Raw genomic sequence first — 21,629 nt, 5'->3', positions numbered from 1 at the left:
TATTTATTTAGAGATGGAATCTCACTCTGCCACCCAGGCTGCAGTGCAGTGGCACGATCTCGGCTCAATGCAACCTTTGCCTCCTGGGTTCAAATGATTCTCCTGTCTCAGCCTCCTAAGTAGCTGGGACTACAGGAATGTGCCACCATGCCCAGCTAATTATTCTGTGTATTTTTAGTAGAGATGGGATTTCACCATGTTGGCCAGGCTGGTCTCGAATTCTTGACCTCAAATGATCCACTTGTCTTAGCCTCCCAATGTGCTGGGATTATAGATGTGAGCCAATGTACCTGGCCTAGAGTTTGTTTCTTCCAGAAGTTCATAGTAAGTCCTGACTTTGTCTCCTAATGAACACTGTAGAACTGATTTGAAATAGATATACACATATATTCATTATTCCTTTAGGACTCCTGATTGCATTTCCAAACTCCAATTCTGAGAAAATCCAAGTTAAAAAAAAAAAAAAAAGTAGAAGACTTCAAGACATTTTCCTCTAATTCAAGTTTTTTTAAGGGTAAGACTTACATTATCAGGCCCAGTGGCTCATGACTGTAATCTCGACACTTTGAAAGGCCGAGGTGGGAGGATCACTTAAGCCCAGAAATTTGAGAACAACCTGGGCAGCATAGCAAGACCTCATCTCTACGAATGATTTAAAAAAACAAAACAAAACTAGCTGGGAGTGGTGATGCACACCTGCAGTCCCAGCTACTTGGGAGGCTGAGGTGGGAGGATGACTTGAGCCTGGGAGGTCGAGGCTGCGGTGAGCCATGATCACACAACTGCACTCCAGCCTGGTTGACAGAGTGAGGCCCCGTCTCAAAAAAAAAAAAAAAAAAAGACTTCCATTATTTATCAGAAGATACACTGTAGATTTTAAGTCAAGATTCTTGTATTCCTAAATGTTTATTGAAGAGTTGAGCAGCAGTCCTTTTGGCTGGGCACAGTGGCTCATGCCTGCAATCCCAGAACTTCAGGAGGCCAAGGAGGGTAAATCACCTGAGGTCAGGAGTTCACACCTGCAATCCCAGTGCTTTGGGAGGCTGAGGAGGGTGGATCACATGAGGTAAAGAGTTCGAGACCAGCCTGGCCAACATGGTGAAACCCCATCTCTATTAAAAATACAAAAAAATTAGCCAGGCGTGGTAGTGCATGCCTGTAGTTCCAGCTACTCAGGAGGCTGAGGCAGAAGAATCGCTTGAACACAGGAAGGCAGAGGTTTCAGTGAGTGAGCCGAGATCACGCCACTGCACTCCAGCCTAGGGGACAGAGCAAGACTCTGTCTCAAAAAAAAAAAAAAAAAAAAAAGTTTATTTTAGTCTGAAAATAAATTTCAAGATACTATTGTAAAAATCTGAAGGAAATTGCTTTTGTCACAACCTAACAGTTATCTGAGCTGTGGAACATAGAAATTCTCTCTCAGCTTTTTACTAGATATCTAGCAAGTAACTTTTAAATTGATAGATGGCAAAGAATAAGATAGACATATCACTAAGCTATGATTGTTAAGTCTCTAAGTAGGTTACTTAGAAAAGGCGGCAGCACAGCATGAGGCAAACTTATGTTTTAATCTTGATTCCACTCTTTATCTGGTATGTGTTCTTGAGTTGGTTTTGTAACCTAAACCTTTACCTGTCAAATAAGAAAAATGTAACTAGCTCACTGTATCACCCTAGGATAAATGAGATATGATAGATACAATTTCTAACACAGTGCCTGGCCTTAAGAAGGAGGTTTTTTAAAAAAAAGTATTTTAGGCTGGGCTCAATAGCTCACACACTTTGGGAGGCCAAGGCGGGAGATTTGCTTGAGCCCAGGAATTCGAGACCAGCATGGGCAACACGGCGAAACCCTGTCTCTAACAAAAATACAAAAAACTAGCTGGGCGTGGTGGTGTGCCTTTAGTCCCAGCTACCCGGGAGGCTGAGGTTGGAGGGTCATTTGAGCCCAAGGCTGAAGTGAGCCATGATTGCATACCACTGCATACCAGCCTGGGTAAGAGAGTGAGACCCTGTCTCAAAAAAAATTAAAACAAAAACAAAACCCTAAATGTATTTTTTTACTATAAGATGGTGAACACATGGTTTAGGATTGAACTCCCTAAACCTCCTAGAAACAGGGCACTAAATAACCGCCATTATAATTCATTTAAATATTTAATGAGTGACAATAACTATTGTTCCAGGAACCATATTAGCCACAAACAATAAAACATTTTGGTCTAAGGCACATACCTTCATAGGTCTCAGGAGGTAATAAAATCAACAGTTCATAAAGTCGTTGTCTATAAACCACTGATGGTGTTTTCAAAGGACTTCCATACATTTTTAGTATTGAAGAAAGCCTTAAAATAAAAGAAAAAGTGTATCTTAAGTGGTTAATTTATATAACAATATATAAAAATTGACAGCTTAACATCTTGACATACAAATTAGTTATGCATCTTATTAACAAACATTAGTGCTGCTTTACTTTTATTTTTTGAGACAGGGTCCAGCTCTGTAGCCCAGACTGGGATGCAGTGGCATGATCTTGGCTCACTGCAACCTCTGTCTTCTGGGCTTAAACCATTCTCCCCCCTCAGATTCCTGAGTAGCTGGGAACTACAGGGTTGCACCACCATGCCTGGCTAATTTTATTTTGTATTTTTGGTACAGACAGGTTTCGTCGTGTTGCCCAGGCTGGTTTCAAACTCCTGGGCTCAAGCAATCCTCCCGCCTCAGCCTCCCAAAGTGCTGGGATTACAGGCCCAAGCCACCACACCTGGCCACAAAATATGATCTTTCTTCACACTCTCTCCTTTCATTTTCATGTACTCTTCTTTATCTTCTGTCCACCTTTCCTATTGGTGTTAACACATCACTTTAACAATGCTCATTCATTTAACAAACATTTGCTAAAGGACTACTACTGTTTTTTGTTTGTTTGTCTTGTTTTGAGATGGAGTCTCACTCCGTTACCCAGGCTGGAGTGGTAGTGGTATGATCTCGGCTCACTGCAACCTCCGCCTCCCGAGTTCAAGCAATTCTTCTGCCTCAGCCTCCAAATAGCTGGGACTACAGGCGCGCACCACCATGCCCGGCCAATTTTTGTATTATTGGTAGAGATGGGGTTTTACCATATTGGCCAGGGTGGTCTTGAACTCCTGACCTCGTGATCCGCCCACCTCAGCCTCCCAAAGTGCTGGGATTACAGGTGTGAGCTGCTGCACCCGGCCAGGACTACTACTCTGAACAAGGTATGTTATCAACTAGAGTATGGTTTTCATCCTTAGCAATACAGAAGTTTAATGAAATTACTTTTATTATGTCACTAGAATAAATCTGCTAAACTGTTATGGCATGAGGTTTCCTGGTTCTCTAAGAAATTCTGGCAATGTTGAGTCATTTGTACTTTCTTTTTTGTTTTGTTATTTTGCTTTCTGAGATGGAGTCTTGCTCTGTTGCCCAGGCTGGAGTGCAGTGGCGTGATCTCAGCTCACTGCAACCTCCGTCTCCTGGGTTCAAGTGATTCTCCTGCCTCAGCCTCCTGACTAGCTGGGACTACAGGCAAGTGCCACCACGCCTGGCTAATTTTTTGTATTTTTTGTAGAGATGGGGTTTCACCATGTTAGCCAGGATGGTCTCGATCTCCTGACCTCGTGATCCACCCACCTTGGCCTCCCAAAGTGCTGGGATACAGGCATGAGCCACCGTGCCCAGCCTGTACTTTTTTGTTGTTGTTGAGACAGGGTCTTGCGTCCAGGCTGGAGTGTAGTGGCGTGATCTCAGCTCACTGCAGCCTCAACCTCCTGGGCTCAAGTGATCCTCCCACCTTAGCCTCCCAAGCAGCTGGGACCACAGGTGTGGGCCACCATGTTTGGCTAATTTTTGTATTTTTTGTAGAGATGGGGTTTCACCATGTTGCCCAGGCTGGTCTGAAACTCCTGAGCTCAAGTAATCCACCCACCTCGGCCTCCTAAAGTGTGGGGATTACAGGCATGAGCCACCATGCCTGGCCAACTGTACTTTCTAGAAAACTAATGCTTGCTATTTCTAGTCTCTAGAAGAAAGGAGAGTTATCTATCGACTTATCACTGAATATTTTAAAATGTTGGTTCCATTTAGTATCTTTCAGCTTGGTAAATACTGCTTAGCAAACATAATTGTAACACCTGGGTAAGGCCAGGCATGGTGGCTCACGCCTGTAATTCCAGCACTTTGGGAGGCTGAGGCCAGATGATCGCTTGAGCCCAGGAGTTTGAGGATATGGTGAGCTATGACTGCGCCACTGCACTCAATCCCGGGTGACAGACTGAAATAGTTTCTCAAAACAAAAACAAAAACCTGTTTCAGTAGAATTTTTTAGTTACCAAAGTTAAGAATAAATCCACTGCATTTTTATATTTCTCTAAGGCCAGATTAGAAATAAATAGCTAACATACAAAAAGTCTTTTGATCATATTCACAAGATGTTAGGAAATTATATTTCTAAAAATCCTGCAACATTCACTTATTTTAACTATAATAAAATTTAGTTCAGAGAAGTGTATGTGCATTTTTTTTAAAAAGATGAATAAAACAAAGTAAGAATTTAGAAAAGCATTTTTATTGGTTTCTGCTTTCATTAGGAGGGCAGATTATAGTCTCTGCAGGGCCTTCCTGCTACTTACTTAGGTAAGTATAAATTAAGTATAAATAAATCTTTTATCAGGATAAAAGATAATTTGCATTGTTAGACTTACAGAAAGAGACTTTTCTGAGGCCAACCAGCCCCTAAGCCAATAAAAGCAAGCAAACATCCATTAAAAAAATGAAACAAGACATAAGCTGAAACCAGAGTAGGAACACAAATACCAATACCAACACAAGGATCTGAGACTAGGCTTGCACCCATGGTAGGGGTGTAAAACCCATTCATTTTAAGAAACTTTCACCAAACCAAACTAGGAATAGGAGGTTACTCTCTTAATCTGATAGAGTATCTACTAAAAAAGCTGGAGCAAACATCATCCTATCAGTAAAACATGAAAAACATTCCCTTTATTTAACCCTTTCTATTTAGTTTTAAATGGCAGTTATCTAATATAGTTAGCACATAAGGAAGAGAGAAACAGTATTGTAAAAGGAAAAATCCAGATGAATCTACAAATAAATGTTTGGTAGGACAAAATTCAGTAAGGTGGTCAGATATAAAATCAAATACATTCTTATACGGCAGCAATAAACAGACTATATACACTATATACCCATTTAATAATCACAACAAAAATACAAAGTACCTGGGAGTAAATTTTTTAAAAAGACTTGTAAGACCTTTATTTAGAAAAAAATTTAAACTTTGTAAAATACCTCAATAATAGTAAAGAGGTATCATGTTCAGAGGTATTGTAAAACTATGAATTATCTTCAAATTTATCCACAGATTCAATGCAATCTCAAATAAAATTTATCTTATTTATTTATTTTTTGAGAGGAAGTCTCACTCTGTTACCCAGACTGGAGTGCAGTGGCATGATCTTGGCTCACTATGACCTCTGTCTCCTCGTTTCAGGCTATTCTCCTGCCTCCGCCTCCTGAGTAGCTGGGATTACAGGCATGTGCCACTATGCCCAGCTAATTTTTTTTTTTTTTTTTTTTTTTTTTTTTTTTTTAGTACAGACGAGGTTTCACCATGTTGGTCAGGCTGGTCTTGAACTTCTGACCTCAAATGATCCGCCCACCTCAGCCTCCCAAAATGTTAGGATTATAGCATGAGCCACTGTGCCCAGCCCCAAATAAAATTTCAATAGAAGATCAAAAGTACATGAAGGGCCAAAATATGTCTAAAGAGGAGTAAGGTCAAAAGGCTTCATCTAACATACAAAATTTATTATAAAGATAACATGTTGGCATATAAATAAATACACCAATAGAGAGCACAAGCATAGATCATGCATAAATGAGAATATAATACATGACAGAAGTGAATGGCAATCATTGAAGGAAGTATGGATTTTTTTAGTAAAGTATGGGACAGTTTGTTATCCACATTTAAAAAGAAAACGAAATTGAATCCTGCTATGGTCTGAATGTGTCCTCCAAAATTCACGTATTAGAAACTTAATTCCCAATGCAGTACTGCTGGGAGGTGGGGCTTTTTGGTAGGTGTTCAGGTCATGAAGGCAAAGCCCTCACAAATGGATTAATGTCATTATAAAAGGGCTTCATGGAGGGAGTTTGGCCCTTTTTTTTGCCCTTCTATCCCTTTGCCAGATGAAGAAGGCACAGAGTTCCTCCCCTCTAGAGAATGTAGCAACAAGGTGCCATCTTGGAGGTAAATAGCAGGCTCTCATCAGACACCCAATCTGCTGGTGTCTTGATCTTAGACTCCTGCCTCCAGAACTGTTAGAAGTGTCCGTTTTGTAATAAATCATCCAGCCTCAGGTATTTTGTGATAGCAGCATAGCAGCACAAATGGACTAAGACAGATCTGTATTTTGTGATAGCAGCATAGCAGCACAAATGGACTAAGACAGATCCCTAGCTCACTCCAAATAGAAAAATTGGTTTCAGATGACTTAAATGTGAAAGATAAACCTTCAAACACCTCAGAGAGAAACATAAGAAAATATAACTTTGCAGTAAGGAAGACTTCTTTTTTTTTTTTTGAACTGGGGTCTCGCTCTGTCATCCAGGCTGGAGAGCAGTGGCACAATCAAGACTATAGCCTTGAATTGAGGTGCTCAAGCAATCATTCCCGCCTCAGCCTCCTGTGTAGCTAGGACTACTAGTGGGCATCACTACATCTGACTCTATTTATTTATTTATTTATTTTGGTAGAGATGAGACCTCACTATGTTGCTCAGGCTGGTCTCAAACCCCTGGCCTCAAGCAATCCTCTCGCCTCAGCCTCCCAAAGCACTAGGATTACAGGCATGAGCCACTGCCCCCAGCCAGGAAGAATTTTTAAACAAAAAGAAAAAAAGTACTAACCAAAGAGTGAAAGATTAATACACTTGACATTTAAATAATAAATGTTTATTAATAAAAAACTAGAAGACATTTTTAATATTTTAATGAACAGCTAAAGAATAGTCTCAGAAATATGTAGGCCAGGCATAGTGACTCACAAGATAATCTAAGCACTTTGGGAGGCTGAGGCGGGAAGATCGCTTGAGCCTGGAAATTTGAGACCAGTCTAGACAACAAAGTGAGGCCCTGTGTCTACAAAAAAGTAAAAAATTAGCTGGGTGTGGTGGTACACACCTGTAGTTCCAGTTACTTGGGAGGCTTACGTGGGAGGATCACTTAAGCCTGGTAGCCTGGGGCTGCAGTGAACCATGTTGACATCACTGCACTCCAGCCTGGGTGACAGAGCGAGACCCTGTCTCACAAACAACAAAAAAGGCTAAGCGTGGTGGCTCATGCTTGTAATCCCAGCACTTTGGGAGGCTGAGGTGGGCAGATCACTTGAGGCCAGAAGTTCAAAACCAGCCTGGCCAACATGGCAAAATCCTGTCTCTACTAAAAACACAAAAATTCGCCAGGCGTGGTGGTGCATGCCTATAATCCCTTATTAGGGAGACCGAGGCAGGAGAATAATTTGAAAGCAGGAGGTGGAGACTGCAGTGAGTGGGATCACACAAATGCACTCCAGCCTGGGCAACAGAGCAAAACGGTCTCAAAAAAAAAAAAAAAAAAAAAAAAAAACCCCAAAAACAGCCTGACACAGTGGCTCATGCCTGTAATCCTAGCACTTTGGGAGGCCGAGGTGGGTTTATCACCTGAGGTCAGGAGTTTGAGACCAGCCTGGTCAACATGGTGAAACTCTATCTCTATTAAAAATACAAAAATTAGCTGGGTATGGTGGTGCGTGCCTGTAATCCCAGCTACTCAGGAAGCTGAGGCAGAAGAATCGCTTAAACGGGGACTCGGGAGACGGAGGTTGCTGTGACCGGAGATCGTGCCACTCCACTCCAGCCTAGGTGACAGAGTAAGACTCTCTCTCAAAAAAAAAAAAAAAAAAAAAAGAAAAGAAAAAGCCGGTCACGGTGGCTCATGCCTATAATCCTAGCACTTTGGGAGGCTGAGACAGGCGGATAACGAAGTCAGGAGATCGAGACCATCCTGGCTAACATGGTGAAACCTCGTCTCTATTAAAAATACAAAAAATTAGCCGGGCGTGATGCTGGAGAGGATGTGGAGAAATAGGAACACTTTTACACTGTTGGTGGGACTGTAAACTAGTTCAACCATTGTGGAAGTCAGTGTGGCGATTCCTCAGGGATCTAGAACCAGAAATACCATTTGACCCAGCCATCCCATTACTGGGTATATACCCAAAGGACTATAAATCATGCTGCTATAAAGACACATGCACACCTATGTTTATTGCAGAACTATTCACAACAGCAAAGACTTGGAACCAACCCAAATGTCCAACAACGATAGACTGGATTAAGAAAATGTGGCACATATACACCATGGAGTACTATGCAGCCATAAAAAATGATGAGTTCATGTCCTTTGTAGGGACATGGATGAAACTGGAAATCATCATTCTCAGTAAACTATCTCAAGGTCAAAAAACCAAACACCGCACGTTCTCACTCATAGGTAGGAATTCAACAATGAGAACACATGGACACAGGAAGGGGAACATCACACTCCGGGGACTGTTGTGGGGTGGGGGGAGCGGGGAAGGATAGCATTAGGAGATATACCTAATGCTAAATGACAAGTTAATGGGTGCAGCACACCAACATGGCACATGGATACATATGTAACAAACCTGCACATTGTGCACATGTACCCTAAAACTTAAAGTACAATAATAAAAACAAAAACAACAACAAAAAAAATTAGCCGGGCATTGTGGCGGGCGCCTGTAGTCCCAGCTACTCGGGAAGCTGAGGCAGGAGAATGGCGTGAACCTGGGAGGCGGAGGTTGCAGTGAGCCGAGATTGCACCACTGCACTCCAGCCTGGGCGACATAGCGAGACCCCATCTCAAAAAAAAAAAAAAAAAAAAGGAAGAATTTCTTATAAATCAATAACAAAAAGACAACCTAAAAGAAAAATAGGTTAAAGATATGAATGAATAGGCATTTCATAGGATGGGGAGGGGAAATATTGAGAAAAAACAAACATATAAAATTATATTTAAACCGTCAGGAAACCGATATACAATTAAAACCATTTTATACCTATTGGATGGGGTAGAATTGATATCTGAGTAAGTGTTGGTGAAAAAGTGGGTCAAGGGATACTTACACTATTGGTAGAAATACAGAAGAACACTGAAAAATAATTTGGTTTATTTTCTGAAGTTGAACATAAAAATACATTTTAGCATAGCAATTTCACTACTAGGTACATACCCTAGAGACTTAAACAGCTTGAGTACGAATGGTCATATTATTACCATAAGCTTTAAAAGCAAAAAATTGGAAACAACCCAGAAGTCCATTGACAAGAGAATCAATATATTGTTGTATATTCACACAATTAAACATTATACAGCAATGAAAATGAATGAACTTAAAACATAGGTAAAACTTAGAAACATAATGTTGAATAACAAAAGCAAATCCCAGAAATAGGACAGTAATTTTTGCCTGATCGAAACCAAACAAACCTAAACAATGTACTATTTTAAGAAACAAAAATATGTGATACACTTTTTTAAAAGGCAAGGAAATGACAACTATAAAATTCAGATTAGTGGTTGCTTCTAAAGGAAGGCACAAAGAATGGTGCTGGAGAGGGGCACACAGACACCTTCAATAGTATCATTAATGCTCTAGTCCAGTGGTAGCCAAATTATGGCCCACCGCCTGTTTTTGTAAATAAAGTTATATTGGAACACAGCCACATTCATTCATTCATTCACCTATATTATCTGACTGCTTTCGAGCTACAATGGCAGAGTTGAGTAGCTGCAACATAGACTTCATAGTCTGTATATCCTAAAATATTTACTATCTGGTCCTTCAGAAGAAACACTCACAAACCTCTGCTCAGGCTGTGTTGGATTCACAAGTGCACATTTTATTATTATACCTTATAAGCCATATCTTAAATGTATTTTCTGTATATATAAAGTGTAAATCATTAGATGCTTTTTTCAAATAACTTTCACATGTTTTATTAATTTGGAAATTACAAATGCTCACATTATATATTGGCTTTCCTCTATATGTTTTAATCATATATGTATAACTCAAACTTATGAAAAATATAAATAAACAAAAAACTGAAACTGTTAGAAGCATCTGGTTCTCATGAACACAGAATACTCCCAACAAACCAATAAAATGCATACCTGAAAAGGTTAAGAGGCTTAATAGTTAATTTCTTGTTAAATCTGCCTGTATGTAAGGTAGATTATTCCCCTAAAATTTTCCTTCCCTTTTAATATGTAATTTCTTTCAAGATCCTAGCCTAAAAGAAAAAAAAATCATATAACTGATTGCCTTCCTCTATAAAATCATTCACCAACTACAGAAGTTTGCCTTATTAATGTACTTAAGGAATATTACATAATCAGAGGGCAACTAATTCCTCTTAGAAAATTTTATCAAATCTAAACAGTCGATCCTTACTGAGTTAGCAAATCCACAGCACAAGGAAGTGGTGGAAGAAGACGCTGAATTACTTCCTCAGTAAGGAGATCACCACAGTGGGAAACAAAGCTCTTGATAGCTGAAAAGGAAAACAGACTTTTACTTGGGCATACTGTAATCAACCATGAAAGGCACATTTGATTATGGTACAACATTAGCATTGTTATTAGAGTAATAAAGCAATTTGCTAAAATAAAAAAATTCTTCAAACTCTAGTATAAAAAGGTATATAGTGCCTTCTACTCCTAATCATACTTAAAAAAAAAAAAAACTCTCTAGAAGTACTAAGATGGAGCAATAACCACCATATTCACAAAATGCTGCTGTCCTAGGGTTTTACTTTTACTCAGCCCTCAAGCTTAGAAGCAAAAAAAAAAAAACCAGCTTAGACTCTCAAGTTTGCCAGCTCTACAACTAGTTCCGTGGAATCACACTGACTTTCAAGTCAGCATGTCAGGTTTTTACAGATGTTATCTGAAACAAATAGTGAACAAATAGTGTGTGCTACCACTCCTGGATAATTTTTGTATTTTTAGAAGAGAAGGGGTTTCACCATGTTGGCCAGGCTTGGTCTCGAAGTCCTGGCCTCAAGTGATTGATCTGTCTGTCTGGGCCTCCCAAAGTGCTAGGATTATAGGAGTGAGACATGGCGTCTGAAATAAATAACTTTCTATAATGAATTACTTTGTATGTAGAATAAGATGAGTATTTTAAAGTCAGACTAGGCCAGGCGCAGTGGCTCACACCCGTAATCCCAGCACTTTGGGCGGCTGAAGAGGGCGGATCACCTGAAGTTGGGAGTTTGAGACCTGCCTGACCAACATGGAGAACCCCATCTCTACTAAAAATACAAAATTAGCTGAGCATGGTGGCACATGCCTGTAATCCCAGCTACTCAGGAGGCTGAGGCAGGAGAATGGCTTGAACCCGGGAGGCAGAGGTTGTGGTGAGCCAAGATCACGCCATTGCACTCCAGCCTGGGCAACAAGAGTGAAACTCCGTCTCAAAAACAAAAAAAAACAAAGTCAGACTGATCAATTATTTTCTCTCTTTCTCTCTCTCTCTCTCTCTCTCCCTCCCTCCCTCCCTCCTTCCCTCCCGCCCCCACCTCCCCCACCCGTGGACCCTTTGAGACAGAATCTCACTGTTACCCAGGCTGGAATGCAGTGGTGCAATCACAACTCACCGAAGCCTCCACCTCCCAGGCTCAGGTAATCCTCCCACCCCAGACTACAGGCATGCACCACCATGTCTGGATAATTTTTGTATTTTTTGTAGAGAGAGGATTTCACCATGTTGTCCAGGCTGGTCTTGAACTCCTGAGCTCAAGCAATCCACTCACCTCAGCATCCAAAAATGCTGGGATTGGCCACTGAGCCTGGCCAAGATCAATTTCAAAAGTGGTTTTTCTTCAAGAGTAAAAATGCCATGAATAAACAAAACCAAAATCAATGTTTCCATGTCTTTCCAGGGATCTCACCCTTCATGGTGAAACATTACTTTTTTTTTTTTTTTCTGAGACAGAGTTTCACTCTTGTTGTCCAGGCTGGAGTGCAATGGTGCGTTCTCAGCTCACTACAACCTCTGCCTCTCGGGTTCAAACGATTCTCCTGTCTCAGCCTCCCAGGTAGCTGGGATTACAAGTGCCCGCCAGCACATCCAGCTAATTTTTTTGTATTTTTAGTAGAGAAGGGGTTTCACCATGTCGGCCAGGCTGGTCTCGAACTCCTGACCTCAGGTGATCCACCCACCTCAGCCTCCCAAAGTGCTGAGATTACAAGCGTGAGCCACGGCACCCAGCTGAAACATTACTTTTAACAGTCTATATATTGTAGAAGGTACAACTTTCATATACAGGTGACCCTTGAACAACACAAATGTGAACTTCATGGGTCTATTTATACATGGGTTTTTTCCAACAGATGCCACACCAAGTGTGCCTACCTCTCCTGCCTCCCCTTCCATCTGCTCCACCTCTTCTGCATCTGCCCCCACTGAGAGAAGTAGATCAACCCTACTCTGCCTTCTCAACATAAAGATGATGAGGATGAAGACCTTTATGATGATCCACTTCCATGTAATGAATAGTAAATATATTTTCTCTTCCTTATGATTTTCTTAATAACATTTTTTCTTTTCTCTAGCTTACTCTAAGAATACAGTATATAATATATACAATATACAAAATATGTGGGGCTGGGTGTGGTGACTCATGCCTGTAATCCCAACACTTTGGGAGGTTGAGGTGGGAGAACTGCTTGAGGTCAGGGGTTCGAGACCAGCCTGGGCAGCATAGTGAGACTCCATCTCTACAAAAAATTAAAAAATTAGCTGGGCATGGTGGCATGCATCTGTGGTCTCAGCTACTTGGGAGGTTGAGGTGAGAGGATCACTAGCCCAGCAGGCCAAGACTGCAGTGAGCTGTGTTCATACCACAACATTCTAGCCTGGGCAACAGTGAGACCCTATCTCAAAAAAAAAAAAAGTGGTAATTGACTATTTATGTTATCAGTAAGGCTTCTGGTCAACAGTAGGATATTAGATACGTTTTTGGAGAGTTAAAAGCTAGACACAGATTTTTTACTTCGAGGGGCATTGGCATCCCTAACCTCCATGCTGTTCAAGGGTCAACTGTATAGGCTAAATGGAAACCATTCTTAATGGTAATTAAACCAAACCTTAGTATTTCTGAAAAGAGGAATGGATGCTTACCTAAGACAAAACAATGTTGACAGTTTTAAGTGGACTGCACCTAATAAAACATGTATCTTAAGAACTCTCAAATCTGGTTTATTATAACATACACCAGTTATCATTACCAACTAATCAGTTATAATTTTTTTGTTCAGTTACAAAAAAAAAAAATCATTAGTGGCATATCCCCCTGCCTCATGTTAAATAAAACATACAAGTACATGTTAAAGACAAAGGGTGGGTAAAAAGCCAAAGGAAAGGGAGAGTAAAGACTAAATCCAACCTACCACAGAGTGCACCAGCTCGTCCTTCCAGGGTTACCTGCCATGTAAACGAATCTCCTCGGCTCTTTTCTGTTTCTAGATCTTTAGGAGATGCTGGAAAGACACACTTCCACAACAGCAGAACTCGAGCAAGGTGATGGCTAACAACTGCAGGACCTGTAATTTATTCAACTCGTCACTTGTAAGAGAACCCAAGGTTGTCACTCTTTAAAACTCTATTATTAAGCAGCAACTTCTTTCCTAAACACTTTAATTCATTATTGCAATATTTTGTCCCCTTTCTTATCTTCAGGTTCCATATTATTACTGAATGAATTATTATCTGAAGGTGCTGGAGTACAGAGAGGAAAAACAAAGAACTAATGGTACAGGCTGGGCTCTAGTGTCAGCTCCTCCACTACTGCTATGTCCCCTTTGAGACTCAGTTTCATCTACATATTAAATGAAGCTAAAGCCCCCTGTAATGCTTGTCTTTAAGGGCTTGTCAGGTCCAAATGATAGAATGCACTTTAAAGTACTCTGAAAAGCTGTAATGGACCACATAAATGCAAAGTACGATTATTATAGTAACAAACAACATTGCATGCTTTTTGAGACAGGTTCTTTCTCTGTCCCCCAGGCTGGAGTTTAGTAGTGCAGTGGCATGGTCACAGCTCACTGCAATCTCAATCTCAACCTCCCTGAGCTTAAGTGATCCTTCCAGCTCAGCCTCCTGAGTAGCTGGGACTACAGGTGCGTGCCATCCTGCCCAGCTAATTTTTGTATTTTTTTGTAGAGATGGGGTCTTGCCATGTTTCCCAGGCAGGTCTGAACTCCCGGGCTCAAGCAATCCACCCACTTCAGCCTCCCAAAGTGCTGGAATTACAGATGTGAGCCATCTGTATTCTTGATCTTCAGAATAATGCTAACTTCTGATAGCAACTTGTTCCAGGTCAATAATCAGATACAAAATGTCTGAATAGAATACTTTGTGTTAACAAAGATTTCAGAGCAACATTTATGAATTGAAGAAATCATGACCCAAACCCAGTAATAATACAAAACAATGTACAATGATAACATTATCAATTTTTTAAAAACCCAAACCCATAGCTTTTCTCCCCAGGTACTTTTCTTTAAATTTCTGGAGTTACCTTAAACTTCTCCAGTAAGCACTCTCTACTTCTTACTCCCACATTCTGCTGACTGTATGTCTTTCTTCTGTTCCAAACCCATAGCTCAGAACTGCATTCGGCTTTGGAGGGAGACTGCCTAGATTAATATCCTGGCTCCATCCACTTATTAGTTGTGTAAACCTGGATGAGTTATTTAACCTTTCTGTGCCTCAATTTCTTCATCCATAAATGGGGAGAATAATAGTATTTTATTCAAAGGACAGTTTCTGAGGCATATATGAGTTTATACGTAGAACAATGCTTAAAGCTGGGCACGGTGGGTCATGCCTGTAATCCCAGCACTTTGAGGCTGAGGCTGAAGGATTGCTTGAGGCTAGGCATGAGACCAGCCAGGTTAACATACCAAAATCTCTCTACAAAAAAGTAAAAAGTTAGTTGGGTGTGGTGGCACATGTCTGTAGTCCCAGCCACTTGGGAAGCTGAGGCAGGAGGATCATTTGAGCCCAAGAGATCAAGGCTGCAGCAAGCTATGGTCTGACTGTGCCACTGTAACAGAACAAGATCCTTTCTTTAAATAAATAAATAACAATACTCATAATGTATCTAGCAAACACAACACACATACACGCACACTTTATGAGCCATCCACAGAGAGACAAGATATGGAGGAATCTGGAGATAAATCGAAGTTTTTTAATATGGCATCAGATAAACTGGGAAGTGTACCAAAAAAGGTTTAAGTGTGTAGTTTACATTCAAGGAATGAATGTGTTTTGTGTTTACATTAGTTCACAGTGAAGTAATGAAGAAAATTATAAATGGTAAAGGGAATGATAAAAACAGAGAAGACATGTTTAAAATGCAAAGCAAAAATTAACAAAGCACTAAGATTGCTGTCTGAAAATCATTCCCAGCTGGGCACTGTGGCCCACGCCTGTAATCCAAGCACTTTGGAAGGGCAAGGCAAGAGGATCACTTGAGCTCTGGAGTTCAAGATCAGCTGGGGAAACAGCAAGATCCCATCTCTACAAAAAAAATTTTAAAATTAGCTGAGTGTAGTGGTGCAAACCTATAGTCCTAGCTACTCAGGAGGCCAAGGCAGGAGGACTGCTTGAGCCTGGCATTCAAGGCTCCAGTGAGCTATGATGGTGCCAGTGTACTCCAGCCTGGGTAACATGGTGAGACCCTGTCTCTTAAAAAAATTAAAAAAAAAAAAAAAATTCCATTTCCTACAAAAGGAATCAAGGCTCCTTGGAGAAACGGCTGATGGCAAGCCTAAGGCAGAAAATGTACAATGTAAAATCTGGGACATCTTGCATGCAAAAACACATTATCAAAGAATACTAGGTTCACGTTAAAAGGACAAATGAACCAACTTGAAGGGACTCCCAATGACCAAAGATGAGACAATTTGAGGATTGAAAGGAATAATGATCGCAAATGATTAAAACATATAAATACATAAAATTCCATGAGCTCATGATACCTAAAAACAAAACCCTCACTGGTCCCCCCTGAAAGTTGCTATGATACTAACGCACTCTAAAAATTGATAATAGCCTGGGTGCAGTGGCTCACTCCTGTAGTCCCAGAACTTTGGGAGGTCAAGGCAGGCAAATTGCTTGAGTCCAGGAGTAATCTGCTTGAGTCCAGGAGTTTTAAGACCAACCTGGGCAACATGACAAAACCCCATCTTTACAAAAAATTAGCCATGCATGGTGGTTCACACAGTCCCAGCTACTCAAGAGGCTGAGGCAGGAGGATCACCTGAGCCTGCGGAGGTCGAGGCTGCAGTGAATCATGATCGTACCACTGCACTCCAGCCTGGGTGACAGAGTGAGACCCTGTCTCAAAAAATAAATAAATGAATAAGAATAAAAATAGATAATAAAGGGAAAGAATATTTAAGAAAAATGAATAAAACGCAGGAAAACACAGTAATTAAACAAAACCTTAATTAAAACTTTTAATCCCTTTTTGTATGCTGATTATGAATATGCAGTAGAATATGATGTACAGGAGAAAGGACCTCTTGTTGTCTTCCTCCAACACAATTACCTTGTTTTAAAAGCTCTTGTTTATCAAAATGCATTTATTAGGTAGTTTATTTCCTCCTTAATTCACCAGGAACTTCAATACGGCAGGCATGAACACCCAGCAATAAGCAAATAAAAGCTTGACTACATTATTCCCAGCACACTGTGAAATGATGATCTATGCTTTGGTCTAACAAACACTTTCTGTAAAGGGGCAGATAGTAAACATTTGAGGCTTTGAGAGCCACATACTTCCTGTTGCAATTACTCAACTCTGCCACTGTACACCTAAAGGTCATAGACAAGCCACAAACAAGTGTGGTTGTACGCAAACAAAACTATGAATGCTGAAATGTGACTTTCACATGATTCTCATGTATTACAAAATATCTTTTTTCCCCAACCATTAATAAATATAAAAACTGTTCTTAGCTCACAGGCTGTGTAATAAATATTGGTGGCAGGCCAAATTTGGCTCCTTGAGGCTAAACCTGATCTAGTCCGATAAATCTCTTTAATCATCTTAAGAACACTATTTAAAGTAGTTCCTCATTTATGATTGTTTATTCTAATTTAAGCTCCTTTAGGTCACATTACTTTATAGGTGTCAAAATGATTGGCCAAATCCAGTCAGTTGCTTTATTATTTTTTTTTATTTTTATTTTTTGAGACGGAGTCTTGCTCTGTCACCTAGGCTGGAGTGCAGTGGCATGATCTCAGCTCACTGCAACATCTGCCTCCTGGGTTCAAGCGATTCTCCTGCCTCAGCCTCCCCTGTAGCTGGGACTACAGGCACATGCCACCACGTCTGGCTAATTTTTGTATGTTTTTTAGTAGAAGCAAGATTTCACCGTGTTGTTGGCCAGGCTGGTCTTGAACTGCTGACCTCAGATGACCCGCCCGCCTAGGCCTCCCAAAGTGCTAGGATTACAGGCGTGAGCCACTGCACCCGACCTATTCGTTTTTTGTTTTATTTTGAGAGGGAGTCTTACTCTGTCACCCAAGCTGGAGTGCAGTGGTGCAATCTCACTTCACCGCAACCTCCACCTCCTGGGTTCAAGCAATTCTCCTGCCTCAGCTTCCCGAGTAGCTGGGACTACAGGCATGCGTCACCATGCCCGGCTAATTTTTGTATTTTAGTAGAGATGGGGTTTCACCTTGTTGGCCAGGCTGATCTTGAACTCCTGACCTCAAGTGATCCACCCGCCTCAGCCTCCCAAAGCGCTGGGATTACAAGCATGAGCTACCATGCCCAGCCTCAGCCAGTTGTTTTATATCTGAGCTATAACTTGTATGACAACAGAGACTTAAAATATAGGTGTGATAGAGTAATAAAATTTTCATTAGCACCATAAGATTGGGCAAAAAATAAATAAATAAAGTTTTCAGTGGCCTATGCTTACAAATCCCAACACTTTGGGAGGCCAAGGCGGAAGGACTGCTTGAGCCCACAAGTTTGAGACCAGCCTGCGCAACACAGTGAGACCCCATCTCTACAAAAAAATTTTTTTAAATTAGCCAGGCATGATGTTGCATGCCTGTGGTCCCAGCTACTTGGGAGGCTTAGGTAGGAGGATCACTTGGGCCGAGGAGGTCAAGGCTGCAATAAGCCATGATCATACCACTGCACTCCGGCTCGTGTGACAGAGTGAGACCCTGTCTCAAAAATTTAGAGGATATAAATAGTCATGACTGTAAAACAATTACTGTTTTTTAATTAATATAATTTAAGTAAAATTCATCCCCTTCAATGTAGCAACCTTATTGGCTGTTATGAATCCTCAAACAATTATACAACTGGATTCCTAGGCTATGGATATGTTCTTTTGCCTATATTGTGGGAATTTTTTTTTCTGAAGATGGATGTCAATGATTTTTGAAAAAGCCATAGTTGTTCAGAATTAGGCCTGAAAGATGATTAGTAAATCGGCTTGTCCTACTTGAGGCTTATCATCTAGCCTGGAAGAGAAAATCAAGAGAGATCTCAAAAGGTTTTAAGCAATGAAGAAAGTAAAAGGCTTTTTAAGGTGACTACTAGAAGAAAAATGTTTGTGTGGCTATTTAAATTCTGGTATGTATTAAAAGTTAGTTTCATCAAATCACATACAAGAATCATTTCACTCAGAAAACACAAAGTATTTTAAGGTATGTAAATCTTCTACAGACTGTTACCTAATGTCATCAGAGCAGAAATCAGCAACCATCCAGCTTGTGTGCGCTGAGCTGAAAGGCGACTGTTTTGAGCAGCAGAACACAGCAAATCCTCTGCTAATGTCATAATAATCTATTTACATATAGAACAAGTTTTAAAAAAAAGCATATCAGTTTATAAATTACTAAAAGAGAGCAGCTAACAATCTCTTGAAAAATTAATTCTTACATAAAATAAATGTAAATGATAAAGAACTGTCATTCGTGTAGACTACATAATAGGATTGTCATAAATGAAACTAAAAAATTAAGTTTTCAAGGTTAAATACTGGTATATGAGGTAGTACACAACAATCCCGTAATTTTTTGTAGAGCACATGTGACAACAATGTAAGATTATTCAAGTATAGCTGTATAGAATTTGAATTTACTTTTAGTTTTGAGCAACTATCCTTTTAAATCCATAATTACCCAAAAAAAGTTTCCTTACAGTAGTCTCTCTCTTAAAAATGCTACATACAGCCAGGTGCGATGGCTCACGCCTGTAATCCCAGCACTTTTGGGAGGCTGAGGCGGGTGGATCACAAAGTCAGGAGATCAAGACCATCCTGGCTAGCACAGTGAAACCCCATCTCTACTAAAAATACAAAAAATTAGCCGGGCGTGGTGGCATGTGCCTGTAGTCCCAGCTACTCGGGAGGCTGAGGCAGAAGAATCGCTTGAACCCAGGAGGCAGAGGTTGTAGTGAGCCGAGATTATGCCACTACACTCCAGCCTGGGCAACACAGTGAGACTCAGTCTCAAAAAAAAAAAAAAAAAAAGCTACATACTACTTTTATAACTCAGTAGCTGATAATAATCTTCCAAGAGGTAGTATACTATAGTGGTTAGAGGTAGTCAAAATAGTCTCATACTCAAGAGTGAAATTTATTAAAATGTTATAGTAAAAAAGTCTATGAGGCTGGGCACAGTGGCTCATGCCTATAATCCCAACGACTCAGAAGGCCAAGGCGGGAGGACCAGTTGAGGCCAGAAATTCAAGACCAGCCTAGGAGTAGGCTAGGATCATACCACTGCATTGCAGCCTGGGCAATAAAGAAAGACCATGTCTCTTTGAAAAAAAAAAAAAAAAAAGACCAGCCTGGGCAACAGAGTGAGATCCTATCTTCACAAAAAAATAAAAAGAATTAGCCAGGCAATGGAAGTACGTGCCTGTAGTTTCAACCACTTGGGAGGCTGAGATGGGAAGACTGCTTGAGCCCTGGCATTTGAGGCTGCAGTGATCTATGATCTCACCACTGCACTCTGGCCTAGGTGACAAAGCAAGACCCTGTTTCAAAAAAAGGGGTCCATGTTATAAAACAACAGAGAGGAAAAACAGGACATTTCACATTTATGGATAATGTACGCTTACACAGTACAAGGCCAGAGAGCATCTGAGAAAACATCTATTACTAATCACCTCTGAAAAAGTAGGAAGTATTATGAGTTGGCATATAAGTTTTCTAAAGAAGAAGGCTAGTGTATTTTAAAACAACCAACCAACTTACTACTAATTTAGGACTCCCTGCAGCTCATACAGTCAATGGATAGCACTCAAAAAGAGTGAGGACAAAACAAACCATTCTAGTCAAATCAGAACAAGTGGATATTCTCTCGGAAAGAATTCCAAATATAATACGCGAATGGGAACCTTGTCTGAATTAATGAGATATGAGAATAGGTTTAATTAAATACATTGAATGACAAGTCTTTGCTTAGCAAGATGTGATGTGTTAATAATATAACTAAAATAATAAATTTAAATAATCTCATCTTCCAAAGTTGTCACCTACGTTATTTCAATGGCATTGGCAACACTCAAAATATTTTTGGAATTGCTCAAGTTATGGCACGGTCTTCTGCAGAGCCTACACTGTGGTGGATATACTATCAAACTCCATAATGACACAGGAGTGGCAATGAGAAAGAAAGGAATAATGGTGTATTTTTTAAAATATATTTACGAGTTTGTGAGAAGTATGGGTTAGAAGGGCTTTCACTGTCAAATAATGTTCTCTGACAACTTACAATTCCTAGCTATTAAAAAAGAAACAAAATTCAAACACCATGCTTGCCTATGTTGTATTATCTAGGTTTCATTAAAATTTTTCTTTAGTTCTCTTCAAAATTCTTTGTACATCAAAACTGGGTTATTTATTCACTAGGTTTGTATCATTTATTTGTCTGAAAGGGCCGGATTCTAAATTTACTCAGAAAATGACATTTTTTGGTAGCAATACAATTTGGAGAAGTTGAATATCATTATGAACTCATGAAACTTTATATATTATCTAGTATGTTTTAATTCACTGTAGTCATTATTAATTTTGATGTATAAATCATGCCATCTTTGATCAGTGGGAGCCCCTTAAGTTACCTCTTTTTAAAATGAACATAGTATTCCTTGATGACTTCCTTACTTTCTGGCATGACAAGATATCCCAAGTTTATGTTGTGCATTTCCTGCCCCAGACCAGAAACCAGCCATTGCTCCATGGAGTCCTGATTCCTTTTTGGTTGGAAACAGTATTTAGAGCTATAATCTGGGCACTAGGGGTATCCCTGACACTGGGTTATCATTGCTTTTAGGCCTTTTCACTGTACAAAAGGAGGATGTAAGTATTTTTAAAAAAATAAAATGAGTTCATACTGACAATGTCAATTTGAATCTAATGTATGGGGCTTTTACTTAACTTCAATTCTACAGTTACAGTTCTTTTTAC

The 21,629-nt window shown here is 40.1% G+C and overlaps 1 protein-coding gene across 1 annotated transcript in view; it reads right to left on the bottom strand.

The window, feature by feature from the left end:
- The window catches only part of HEATR5A (HEAT repeat containing 5A), a 130,717-nt gene that overhangs the window by 72,268 nt on the left and 36,820 nt on the right, over positions 1-21,629 (bottom strand). Inside the window, exons 11-14 of the mRNA XM_003260726.2 lie at positions 18,886-18,997; positions 13,566-13,718; positions 10,564-10,663; positions 2,235-2,344 (exon numbers count right to left, since the gene is read on the bottom strand). Coding sequence (XP_003260774.2) covers positions 2,235-2,344; positions 10,564-10,663; positions 13,566-13,718; positions 18,886-18,997 — 475 coding nt within the window. The remainder of the gene's footprint in view (positions 1-2,234; positions 2,345-10,563; positions 10,664-13,565; positions 13,719-18,885; positions 18,998-21,629) is intronic.

Source organism: Nomascus leucogenys, chromosome 22a (assembly GCF_006542625.1).
Source record: "Nomascus leucogenys isolate Asia chromosome 22a, Asia_NLE_v1, whole genome shotgun sequence".
NCBI lineage: Eukaryota > Metazoa > Chordata > Mammalia > Primates > Hylobatidae > Nomascus > Nomascus leucogenys.
This window is presented reverse-complemented; position numbering and strand designations above follow the sequence as displayed.